Source organism: Nicotiana tabacum, chromosome 24 (genome assembly GCF_000715075.1).
Source record: "Nicotiana tabacum cultivar K326 chromosome 24, ASM71507v2, whole genome shotgun sequence".
Classification (NCBI taxonomy): Eukaryota; Viridiplantae; Streptophyta; class Magnoliopsida; order Solanales; family Solanaceae; genus Nicotiana; species Nicotiana tabacum.
In genome coordinates, this window is record NC_134103.1 from 109,711,639 (window position 1) to 109,723,596 (window position 11,958).

The 11,958-nt window shown below is 35.1% G+C and overlaps 2 protein-coding genes across 2 annotated transcripts; one reads left to right on the forward strand and one right to left on the reverse strand.

Annotated features, from left to right (window-relative positions):
• Window positions 1–2,553: 2,553 nt before the first annotated feature.
• Window positions 2,554–6,992, forward strand: LOC107767397 (eukaryotic translation initiation factor 3 subunit E). Its single transcript, XM_016586397.2, has 8 exons — window positions 2,554–2,934; window positions 3,735–3,889; window positions 4,119–4,346; window positions 4,478–4,599; window positions 5,006–5,225; window positions 6,035–6,177; window positions 6,379–6,516; window positions 6,632–6,992. The coding sequence occupies exons 1-8, from the start codon at window positions 2,724–2,726 to the stop codon at window positions 6,729–6,731; spliced, it is 1,317 nt and encodes a 438-aa protein (XP_016441883.1). The 5' UTR covers window positions 2,554–2,723; the 3' UTR covers window positions 6,732–6,992.
• Window positions 6,993–7,764: 772 nt separating this feature from the next.
• On the reverse strand, window positions 7,765–11,611 carry LOC107767396 (cytokinin dehydrogenase 1-like). Its single transcript, XM_016586395.2, has 5 exons — window positions 10,827–11,611; window positions 9,074–9,201; window positions 8,691–8,951; window positions 8,358–8,608; window positions 7,765–8,272 (listed from the first exon to the last, which is right to left on the reverse strand). The coding sequence occupies exons 1-5, from the start codon at window positions 11,488–11,490 to the stop codon at window positions 7,945–7,947; spliced, it is 1,632 nt and encodes a 543-aa protein (XP_016441881.1). The 5' UTR covers window positions 11,491–11,611; the 3' UTR covers window positions 7,765–7,944.
• Between the last annotated feature and the right edge of the window lie 347 nt (window positions 11,612–11,958).

Below are 11,958 nucleotides of genomic sequence, written 5' to 3' on the forward strand. Positions count from 1 at the left end.
GCTTTAATTTTGCCTTTAATAACTTTTATAAGGCATGCCAGAATATTTTTGGCGTATCACATATACGCGACCCATGACATATTTATGTAACCACATAATAATATTTATTCTCTTTATTTCACTCAAACCTTCCTTAGAGGTGAGTTGTGTGGTATTCATCCAATCATGCATTGCATGTCTTTATTCATTACTTTTATCACATATTGTCACATTCACCTTTAGGAATATGTCTGCATTCTCAATGCTTATCACAAGTCACATTTTCTTCAAGGAATGGATCATAATCAGTATCGTGCTTTATTATTTTTCATGCCAATTTGATGGTAAACATTGCCTTCACACTTTGAAGGACTATTTTGAAAACTCTTATTGTTCTCCTTTTTTATAATCATAGTGATGACTATTATTATTTTGATCTTTGGAATGCCCACGTTCATTGGTCAATCACTTGTCTTTATTTAGATTTATTATGCGCCGCTACCGCATTCACTTCGAGAATGGAGCAAATCAAGTGGGATAATCTTCATGCTTTTTTCATGAAAAATATATTATTTTTCTTTAATCATCATTACGTCATCAACATGTCATCAACTCTTAAACATATAAGGGCATATTAGACCATAATGAGTTGAGACTCAAACCCAACTCTTATAATCACGGTGCACCGAGACTCACACACGACGCCTTACCCTCATGGTGCATTGAGATTTGAGCCCACCATCCTATCCTTATATAATATTTATCACAAATTGTCTGAATCACTTAAGGGAATGTAACATGATTTTACATAGCCATAAATTCAAACTTTATTAAGTTCAACATATTAAACACTATGATAAAAATAAGTGAATTAAAAATGATAAGGAATATTATCAACGATAATTTTGGTCTAGTAAATACTCATGTACTAATATACTATATGTAAACTTATCCAAACATATTATTTTATCTATAATACTATATATCATGAACTACCATTTCATTAACCATAAATTAATTCAAAGTGTAATGAGATATATTCTACTCCATAAAATAAGAAAGTTTAATCATTGTTACTAGCATATTCTGTATTTACACAAAATATGTCCCAATAGACTAGCTAGATATAAACCTTGGTGATATTACTTTATCTAAGTATTAGTTAATGCACATTGCATCTAGTAGTATATTAAATAAATAATTTTCAAATTATTGGTTCATACATATGAAAACAATAGTGACTATTGTAATCAACACATATCATTTAGTGCAAATAAAAATCAATGGAAACCAATATGCATATGACTAGTAATTTTGAACATAACTAAAAAGAATTAAAAATATCCAACAAGCTAAGTCATCTCATCATTCTTGCAAAAGAGAGACCGTTCATATCTGGATTGGAAATAAATTGACTTACTCTTTTAGGAAGGAGATAGTACCTTATAGAAATAGATATCTCAATTGTAAGAGCAACGTGCTCATAATATGTTATAAAATAAAAGCAATTTAGTAAAACATGAACAAGAAATAGAGATAGAGAGAAGGAAGAGATTTTTTTTCTTCAATTGTGTGTATTTTCCTATCTATTACAAGGCCTTTATATAAGCATGAAAAGTGATGAAAAATATGTCATTGAATATGTCATTAAACATTTGAGATAAAAATCATGAAGGAAGATAATGAAGGAAGAGTAGACATCCACCATAATTTAATTTTTTTTATAACATTATCTGCTTGTTATAGTGACTGTCAATTAGTGATGTCTTGTGATGAAGGTGATTAGCCGTGGTAACTAACTACTGAGGTGGTTAATGTTGGTTATTATAAGCTGGAGGCTTGTGTGTGTGTAGGGGGGAGGGGGGGGGGATTATGTGGTTGTAATAGATAAACTGCCTAAATAATTTTAATATTTTGTACAAAATCAGAGTGATTCAAACCTATTAAGAGAAAATAAATAGTTATATATAGAAAAAAAGACAAATACACTTAGAGCCCGTATGGATTGACTTAAAAAAATTATTTTTTCAGCAATAGGTTGGGGTTGCCTAACTTATTGCTTTTGACTTGTTTTAAGCAGTGTTTAACTTATTTAAATACTTTTTGATTTTGCCAAACACTGCAAAAAGTTAAAAAAGAGCTTAAAAGCTGATTTGACCAACTTAAAAGTCAATCCAAACACCCTATTAATATAAGGTTAAGCTTTCAAGATTTGACCTCAATGAAGTGAAAAACAAACGGGACTTAAATCAATTTGGGATCTTTACTTAAATAGCCGGCCATATTTACTGTTTACCTTTTCTAGCCATCTACAAATATTATACATTGATTATATATAATTATACATATATAATACATAAATTATGACTATATTATACCTTCGCCGGTCATTTTTAATTTAAGTGATTGGGTGAGCAGCTATTTGGGTTAATTCTCGGATGAATTTCTACCATCACCTATGTTTTGGTGCACAAAGTTACACTTGTATAAGGAGTATAATTTTTCTTAAAAAAGTAAAAACAAAAACAAAAAAAATACTACTTCTATTTAAGTGGGGTAAAGGTAACAATAATCAAACGTAAAGGGTGTGTTTCAACAATATCTATTCCAGAGAGGAAAACAAAACCCTAAAGCTACTGAAAACGTTCATCTACAGATCCACTTTCCCTCTTCGTCTCCTACACAATACAAAGCGGCGAGCTTTATCGCTGCTACCTTGAAGCTCAAATCCAATAACAAAAATCATGGCGGCGAAGTACGACCTGACGCCACGTATAGCGCCGCAACTGGACAGGCACTTGGTTTTCCCTTTACTGGAGTTCTTGCAAGAAAGGACGCTGTACCCCGATGAAGATATGCTTAAGGCTAAGATTGAGCTGCTTAATCACACTAATATGGTTGATTTTGCTATGGACATTCATAAGTCCCTTTATCATACCGAAGATGTCCCTCAAGGTATCTCCTTTTTTATTTTCTTCATATTAAAACACTGTTTTTTTGCATATAGGTCCATGTATTGGTGAATGCAAATTGATTTGTTTCATTACTAATTTTGGCTCATAACCCTTTATAGCGTAAAGGGTCTTTTGGGCTTTTTGTAATTTTGTTGGATATGGACTACAGCAGGCTGTTTTGGTAGATTAGTAGAGTTAAGTGCAAGCAAAGATACTAATCTTTTTGCCCATAACCTTTCTAGCTCTAGAGTTTGTTCATCACAAAAAAAGGGTTTTAGGTGTTTTACTAGGTCTGCCTTTTTTGGAGTTGCTTAGTGTGTTTTTGCTAATATGGTCTTTTAGGTTTCTTGGGTGTTTGGAGTTGTTTAGCTGGTTTTTGTTATATTACAGTCTTGCCTCGCCAGCATGCGCACACGTAGACCATTTCGACTGTACCTGCTAACCGCCAGTGGCATAGGTGTCGGGTAACTATGTCCACCAAGGCTTAGGCAAATGAGAGGAAATCTCCTCCTGTTTTTTTACTTTTTGTCTGCTGGTGTTTTAGTCGTACTCTCCAAGGCGTGAACCCATTTCACTGACCTCTAGGCCAGACCCTTGGGTGCGTTAATTTTAAGATTGTTGTCTGTGTTCTCTATTTAGTTTGAGGTCTATGGTCTATATAGGCAATATGCGAAATTAAAGCTAAGTTTGTGCTATACACTTAAATATAGGAGATATTTTGTATGAGCAGAGGTGATTTTAGGGGTTCCCTTTGCATGTTTAACTCTGCAATACATTTTGATAATGTTGTTGGTTATTCAGAGATGATGGAGAGGAGAGCTGAGGTTGTGGCAAGGTTGAAAGCACTTGAGGAAGCTGCAGCCCCATTGATTAATTTTTTGCAGAATTCCAGTGCTGTCCAGGAATTGAGAGCTGACAAACAGCACAATCTTCAGCTGCTCCAAGAGCGGTACCAGGTCAGTGGGGCTATTCTGGTTTATATAATATGGAATTTCTAGTTTTTGAAATACTTACTGGGATACAAGATACATAGGAGATTGATTAACTAATAGAAGTTGTCCTTCAGCTAATATTGTGAAGACCTTTTCCTATTTGATTAGTGATGCTAAATGACTCTTTATATAAGAATACCCACTGTTCTCTCTTCTTAATAATTGGTTAATGCAATGTTATGAATCTCTGCAGATTGGTCCAGACCAGATAGAGGCATTGTATCAATATGCCAAATTCCAGTTTGAATGTGGAAACTACTCTGGTGCTGCTGATTATCTTTACCAATACCGAGCCTTGTGTACAAACAGTGACAGGAGCGTCAGTGCATTGTGGGGAAAGCTTGCTGCTGAGATACTAATGCAGAATTGGGATATTGCGCTTGAGGAACTCAACCGCTTGAAGGAAATTATCGACTCGAAGGTAATATTATGCATATGCTGATTCCACTATCTGTGTGTTTGAGTTGATCTTACTAGTTTATCTAGTAAGGGAACTTGAATGATGCTCCTTTTTTATTTCTAAGTTTACTAAGAGAGTCACATGTCTTGCAGAGTTTCTCGACTCCATTGAATCAAGTTCAGAATAGAATATGGCTAATGCATTGGAGTCTATTCATCTTCTTCAACCATGACAATGGCAGAACACAGATCATTGACCTATTTAATCAGGACAAGTATGAGACTGTACTTTTATTCCTCTCCCTTGTAAATATTGTTTTCTTTTGCTGCACCTTTTTGGCTATTCCCATACTGTTTCGGCTAGTCATATTTTCTAGTACCATCACTTACAGAATACAGAGAATGATGTCAGGAAATATTTTAGGGAAGTTTATTCACTCTGAGTTCCTAGGTGCTTCCCTGAGTGGGAACGAAAGGGAGCTCTAGAACCAACACCCCCCCCCCCCCAAAAAAAAAAAAAAAAAAAGAGGAAGGAAAATATAATCCGCAGGGGTAAGGGGTTAGAAGTGTATAGTATTTTGTGTGTGCGCACAGCAGAGTTATGTTTGAAATATCTTCTTTTGCTGTGATAATCTGGGATACTATTTGTGCTTGAGCTTCTAAATCATGAAAATCTTGCAGGTATTTGAATGCCATTCAAACAAGTGCTCCCCATTTGCTACGATACTTGGCGACTGCATTTATTGTGAACAAGCGGAGAAGACCTCAATTTAAGGACTTTATAAAAGTTATTCAGCAGGAACAATACTCTTGCAAAGATCCCATCACAGAGTTTTTGGCGTGTATTTACGTCAACTATGACTTTGATGGAGCACAGAAAAAGATGAAGGAGTGCGAAGAGGTGAGCTTTTGCGCCTAGTTTATCTGCTTTGATGCGTGCTTAACATCATATTTCTCTTCATTGTATTGCTCATTTCTTGTATTTCAAATGTATAAACTTCAGTTGCTGTAATTGGCTTTAAGATAATTTATGAAATGAGGATTGTGTTTTGAACTAGGAGGACTCTTCTTATATATAATTGTAAATGCTAGTCCCCTATTAGCTCTGATCAGCATTCAATAGTAGTCTGTAGCTGTGGTTAAGTAGGATGCTTCTTACAGTTTCTCTCATAGGAAAAGGTAGTACTTTATCCCGCTGTAATTGTTGACGGAAAGATACAATCATTTTATTTTGCAAAAAATCTTCCCATTTTTTATTCCCTATTGCATGGAATATTTTATTATCTTATGCTTTTTTAATTGTACAAATAATTTTCTTATCTTTTACTATTTTTAGGTATTGCTATAATGTAAACATTAAAAACCAGTAATGCATTTTTTAAGGATATTATAATGTTTAAGTAATGGGGATGGATCTTACAGTGGGGCAATGTTTTGCAAAATTTTGTGTTATATTAATTTTCTATTTTTTTTTTGAAAAACATGGATTGTTTTCCTATAACTTAAAAATCAATCATCCAAAACTGTATGCTCTCTGATAACTTTCTGAAAGAGCTAGCTCAATGTTACCTTTGCATAATACTCGTAAGTTTGGTACTTGAACATTCTAGTTTCTGTTACCCGTAGCCAATTATGTTTAATATAGCCTGTGAGCTCCTCCTTTTAGAATGCAGCTGTTTCCCTCCTTTTTAATATGGATGTCACGTGCAGGTAATTTTGAATGACCCATTTCTGGGAAAACGAGTTGAAGAGGGCAGTTTTTCCAGTGTGCCATTGAGGGATGAATTCCTTGAAAATGCTCGCCTTTTTATCTCTGAGACCTATTGTCGCATTCACCAACGCGTTGACATGGGGTATGTAGCTAATGCTAGGTCACTTCTAACATCAACAATTTCTATATCTATTTGGTTTGCTTTCTACTCTCTTTCCCCTTGTGTTTAATATTCTATGTCCCCTTTTTATTACCCATGAAAGGGATGTTGGCAGTATAGTTGCTTGCAGAAGGAGATCTGTGCCCAATTAGTCACAATTTTCTTTTGATTCATATATGGCAGGGTTCTAGCTGAGAAACTAAACTTGAACTACGAGGAGGCCGAGCGATGGATAGTGAATCTTATTAGGACCTCAAAGCTTGACGCAAAGATTGATTCCCAGTCAGGAACAGTTATAATGGAACCAACTCAACCGAATGTGTAAGTTTGATGCAGATGTATTAACTCCAATATAGATTAATGAAAGCAACTTGTTTTTAACCCATTTTATTGTACCTGATTTATAACGCACTTTCTTTATTGATGTCTTGTTCAGGTATGAGCAGCTCATCGATCATACCAAGGCCCTTTCTGGTCGTACTTACAAATTAGTCAGCCAGCTTCTTGAACATGCACAAACACAGGCTGCTCGCTAGTTTGGTTGAGGAAGTCAAGCCAGTGTCAATTTTGCATTGCTCCCGTGTGGTCTTATTAACCTTTATATTCAAGATTTTTTTCACTTTTGTAATGCCTGGATTTTCCTTGGAGGAACATTTCGAGATTCATGGTTCATTAAATATCTTGTCTCACTATTCTTTATTTTGCATCTCCATTGGAAGTGGAGCACCTCTGCATATCTATACTCGTTTTGCCTGGGAAATTTGTTTTTGGCTGTATTGCCTAGGTATTATGGTTCATATGATGCTTACTCTTTGCACCTTGTATTGACTAGGTATACAAAATTATCGAGCTTAAACTGGGGACATATGTAGCAATTGTTGATGTTCTACGGAATTGTCAGTTAAGCTTCCTATTTTTAGCTCCATCCTATCCCACCTTAGAGCTTGAACCTGTTACTTGTAGGTCGATGGTGACTCTACCACCAAAACAAGCCTCTATTCTGAAGATTCAGTTAATGTTTTTCGCTCTTTAGCTTCAGTTAATGTTATACTAAGTGGCGCTTGCTAGGGATGACTGAGTTGAATTTACTTATATCATTATTATCAATTAATGGGAGGACTTGGTTGGAAACTGTCCTCGCCTCATTAGCTTGTGTTGTCCCCGTTTATGGTGTTCCAAGTCACCTTTAAATGGTTGGTTCACTTTGACATGTCTTTGTCTGTGATCGCTTAGAGCCCTCTTCCATCAATTGGTACACAAGACGTCGACCATACTGCCCTATGATGGCCTTTCCTGTAGGAACATCCACAAAGTGGTGCAGGCAAAGGTGGTGTAAGGCGTTTTATGTATTCTAATTTCTTAAGAATGTACATTTGTTCATTACACTTGGCCATGCCACTGATGTTCAGGCAGCATTTATCTTTTTGTCTGAAATGTCTGGCATTTAACAAATGCTTCTCTAGTAAGCGAGTCAGCAAACTTGTAATTTTCTGCAGCTTTTAACGACCGATGGTACAAAAACAGCGATAATTCTTTCTTTAGAGAATTTGGTAGCGACTGACCTCAGTAGCTAAATTTGTTTAGCCAGCATTGCCATCTTTGTAGTATTTTCCATAAAGAAGTCTTTGCAAAAGAGTAGTACCACAGTTATGCTAACTACATATATATGTACACTTCCAGTTTTGGAGCATTATGTCCATTCATCTAAAGCTAAAAACTCTATGTACCAAGTTATTTATTTTGAAGAGGTTATTGTTGTTCACAGGCTTCTGCCCTTCTGAAAATTCTCTGGCCAGGAGCAAGTATTGCCAAAGGGTCATATGTAGATTTCCTTCTAGCAAATGCTTCCCATTGATGACCAAAGTGATCCTTCCACTCTTCCTTAGTCTTGTAATTTGGTAAATATTGTTTCATTCCGATATTTGTTTCTTCACAAAAGTTCAGTATCCTTTTGCTCTGAGCAAGAATATGTCTTAGTCCATCGTTTCCTGTTGAAGATGACATAGCAGAAGATAGGAACGCGATCAGATAAAAAACATCTTCGTCAGGGGTAACCATGGATGTTCCTTTTCTCCACCTATAACAGAAATTACCCCAGATAAACAATTAGGACAATGCATATTTCTCTAAGTAGATCAGTTATTTATGAAGACTTTTATTACTTTGATTTGTTGACAGGGTAGATGAGTAAAGGACCATTGCTAGTGTCAGTAAGAATCTTGCCAAAAACTTGTTGTGCAAATTCAAGAATCCTGCTTTTTGGTATTAGAAGATTTAGCCATGGATGAGAAACATTTTCTTGGAGTTTCATCTCAGAGACATGCACCCTGTCGAGGAATTCTGTGTAGGAGACTTCTGATAGGAACAGCGTGGATCGGATATAATTCAACTTTGATAAGATCACATCAATGTTCTGTAGTATATAGGAAACAAGTTTTCAATATTATGCAGAGTTATGAAAGCCTGAAAGTTTACTGGTTTTAAAATTATTTTACCTGATCAATACTATCTGTGACTTCTGGATTGAAGTATTTGGCAATTTCTAAGCAGAACAAAACTCTACCCTCAGAACTGAAATTGCTGGCTAGAACTGGATCTTTAGGATTGAAAGCAGACCTCCAGTTATTTAATAATCCAGTTTGGTTGATAGTGACAAAACCTTCAATATAGTCAAATGTATCCTGAGTTGATATCAAGTGCTCTTGATCATTGGAAAATATGGAAAAATCTGAATACAGCACTCTAATCCACTTGACCTGTTAATATATAAGTAAATCTTAGCAATGCTAAATGAGCTTGTTTTTTGTTTTCTTCTTTTCGCTTTACTTTTGTTCCTAAAGTAATCTTACTTATTTGGTAATTGGAGTTCAATGAATACCTGTTTAGGTGCTGTTTCAAGAGCAATCCTTGCTCTGGTAATAATACCAAATTGCCCCAGTCCTCCTAGTACACCATGAAACAAGTCTGCATTCTGCTCCTCTGAACAAGTAATCACCTCTCCTTTACCTACAAGAAGAAATATTTCTTACCATTCAACAAATTTTTGGTCATGTTTTATTCACTACACACTTAACTATTTTTGGTCTTATTTACCCCCGAACTTGGCTGTTTGATAGTTTTCGGCCCCCTTGAACGCTGACATGGCAAAGAGAGTGAATACACTCTCTTTTAGGCGCGTAAAAGTTATGAGAAATAAAAAAATCAGCTTCCAAGTGGGATATTTTTCAACTGTTAATTGACACATAATCATATATAACGATTTTTTTTTTCTAACTGTATATTTTTTCTTACTTCTTAGTATACCATACATATTTTACATCAATTTGTAATTTTAATTTTTTTTGGTGCAATGGCTATTTATTTTACAGTGTATTTCTTCTTTTTCGCCAAATATTTAAAAAATAGACTTGACTAAAGTCAATTATTTTTAGCTAGATAACATATTTTCGCCAAAATAATCGTGTTTTAAATATGTATTTCATTTTATTTCTTCTTTAGATGCAAACTATTTATTCTAACTGTTTAATTTTATTCTTCTTTTTTCCGTGAAATCCATATAACGCTTGCTAAAAATCCATTATTTTTAGTCAAATACAATTTCTGAAGCTAAAATAATGTACTTCAACGGTGTTTTTTATATTTCATATTTAGATGCGATGACGATATATTTCACATGCGTATTTCTTTTCTTTTTCAGGCCAAACAAGTATAAAAAAAACTTGGGTGAAACTCCATTGTGTTTAGCTAAAACAAAAAAAAAGACTAATATAATAAAGTTCCAAATATGTTTTTTGTTTTTACATATTTGGCTTGTAAAAATAATTTTAAAATATTAATGAATTTAAAAGGTAAAATTTTATTATTAAAAATACCACATGGACAAAAAATATCCATGTGGCAGTGAGTGAATCACAGTTCTTGGACTGAGGTCATTAGGGGGGGCGAAGTCTAGCAAACTGCCTAATTGATGGGGGTAATTAAGATCAAAACTAGTTTAGGTACGTATCAAACAAAAAGTGTTAAATTCAGGGGTCCCCATATATTATGCCAACAAAATATATGTTCAGACTAATAAAATGGATGATTTGAAGGGTTCCAATATTTATGGTCCAATAAATAGAGGTGATCAACTTATTGCTTTTCTTATAGACATTTGACAGCACTTTTTATGTTACCATATGTGTATATACACGCCAAAAAGCGCTCATAAGCTAATTTGACCGAGTGTATAAACTTACTCAAACCCCCTCTAAGATGGTTGTGCATAGGGGTGACAAACATGCAGGTCGGGTCGGATATGAGTAGGTTGAAAACGGGTAATTCAAAAAACGGATAAATTATCCGATCCAACCCGTATTTTAGACGGATAAAAAACGGGTTATCCAGATCCATATTATCCATGTCTTCTTGAATATGATCACTTGTGGGAGAATTCCTAGTCTTCCAAACTTGAGGAACCCCCAATTTGAGGCTTTACAAATGTAAAAGTTAAACACATTAGTTATCCATTGGTTATCCATTTGGTTAACCATTTTCTAAGTGGATAATATGGTTTTTATCCATATTCAACCCGTTTTTGAAAAGTGTTTTCTTTTAACCATTTTGCCACCTCTAGTTGTGCATGAACATACCAGTGACAACTTCAAGTTGTTGGACGTTATTGATCTGCGGTCCGTGGCGGAAAGCTTGTCCACTGATTCCAGCATTAGACAAAGTGCCGCCAACTGTGAGGTGAAGATAATCAGTCCAAGATTTAGGTGCAAGCCCAAGTTTAAGACTTTCTTTCAGGATATTAATCCAAAGCTCTCCAGCAGAAACATCAACATAAGGCAATTCTCCAGTCTTGAATTTCATTGCTGGTGTTTGTAGTGATTCCATACTAATCACTACTCCTTGATAAGCTTGAGCTTGACCTTCTAGAGAATGGCCATGGCCTCTAGCAGCAACAGTTAAATCAGTTTTGGAACCTATTTCAAAGACATGTTTTATAGTGGAAGAGATATCAGAAACTGATTTTGGGTACAAAACTGCTAATGGAAGGAAGTGGCATCTATTACCAAAGTCTTTGGCTGCATGTTCTAAGTTGTCAAATTTAAGGTAACCTTCAAGTTGTAATTGTTTCAATGATAAATAATTCAGTGAGAAACTTGAGGGGGTAGAAACTGCAGGGGTGGCAAACTGATGATAATTACAGCAGAGTTTATTTTTGTTGCTTGAACAACTGCAGAGTATGAATATAAGCAATTTCAGGAGCAAGTCATTTTGCTTAAATAAAAAATGGGATGGTAATTTCATTCTTTTTAAATATTGTATTGAAAGGGAAGTTCTAGTGGGAACAAAGGAAAGCTTGTTTTTTTTTTTAATACTTTACCTTTTGTTTGAGAGTATGCAGAGGTGTTGAATGGCTTCAAGAAAGGAAGGGTGGTGAAGAGAATATATAGTTGTATGTCTGAGATGTCACTGTCAATGAGCCGGGTCTATTTGAAATAGTTTCTCTACCTTCACAAAGTAAGATAACGTCTGCGTGCCCTCTACCCTCCCCAAACCTCACTACGTGAGATTACACTGAATTTATTATTATTATTGTCTAAGATGTCACTGTCAATGTTGGACGCTTGTAGTCAAGGACTGTGATGTTTGTATTGTTTGCAAATGGATACAACAATTACAACAATTAATGCTTCAGTCCCTATAGCAAGGTGGGTCCGGCTATATGATTTCTCACCGTGTTAATCTTATATAAACTGATTTCAAGCCAATATT

Coding starts and splice junctions, on each gene's coding strand:
- LOC107767397 (XM_016586397.2), top strand. CDS start 2,724: ATGGCGGCGAAGTACGACCTGACGCCACGTATAGCGCCGCAACTGGAC. Junction 3,890..4,118: donor TGCTCCAAGAGCGGTACCAG/GTCAGTGGGGCT, acceptor GAATCTCTGCAG/ATTGGTCCAGACCAGATAGA. Junction 6,178..6,378: donor CACCAACGCGTTGACATGGG/GTATGTAGCTAA, acceptor CATATATGGCAG/GGTTCTAGCTGAGAAACTAA.
- LOC107767396 (XM_016586395.2), bottom strand. CDS start 11,490: ATGAAATTACCATCCCATTTTTTATTTAAGCAAAATGACTTGCTCCTG. Junction 9,202..10,826: donor ACAACTTGAAGTTGTCACTG/GTATGTTCATGC, acceptor TTCTTCTTGTAG/GTAAAGGAGAGGTGATTACT. Junction 8,273..8,357: donor TACCCTGTCAACAAATCAAA/GTAATAAAAGTC, acceptor TTTCTGTTATAG/GTGGAGAAAAGGAACATCCA.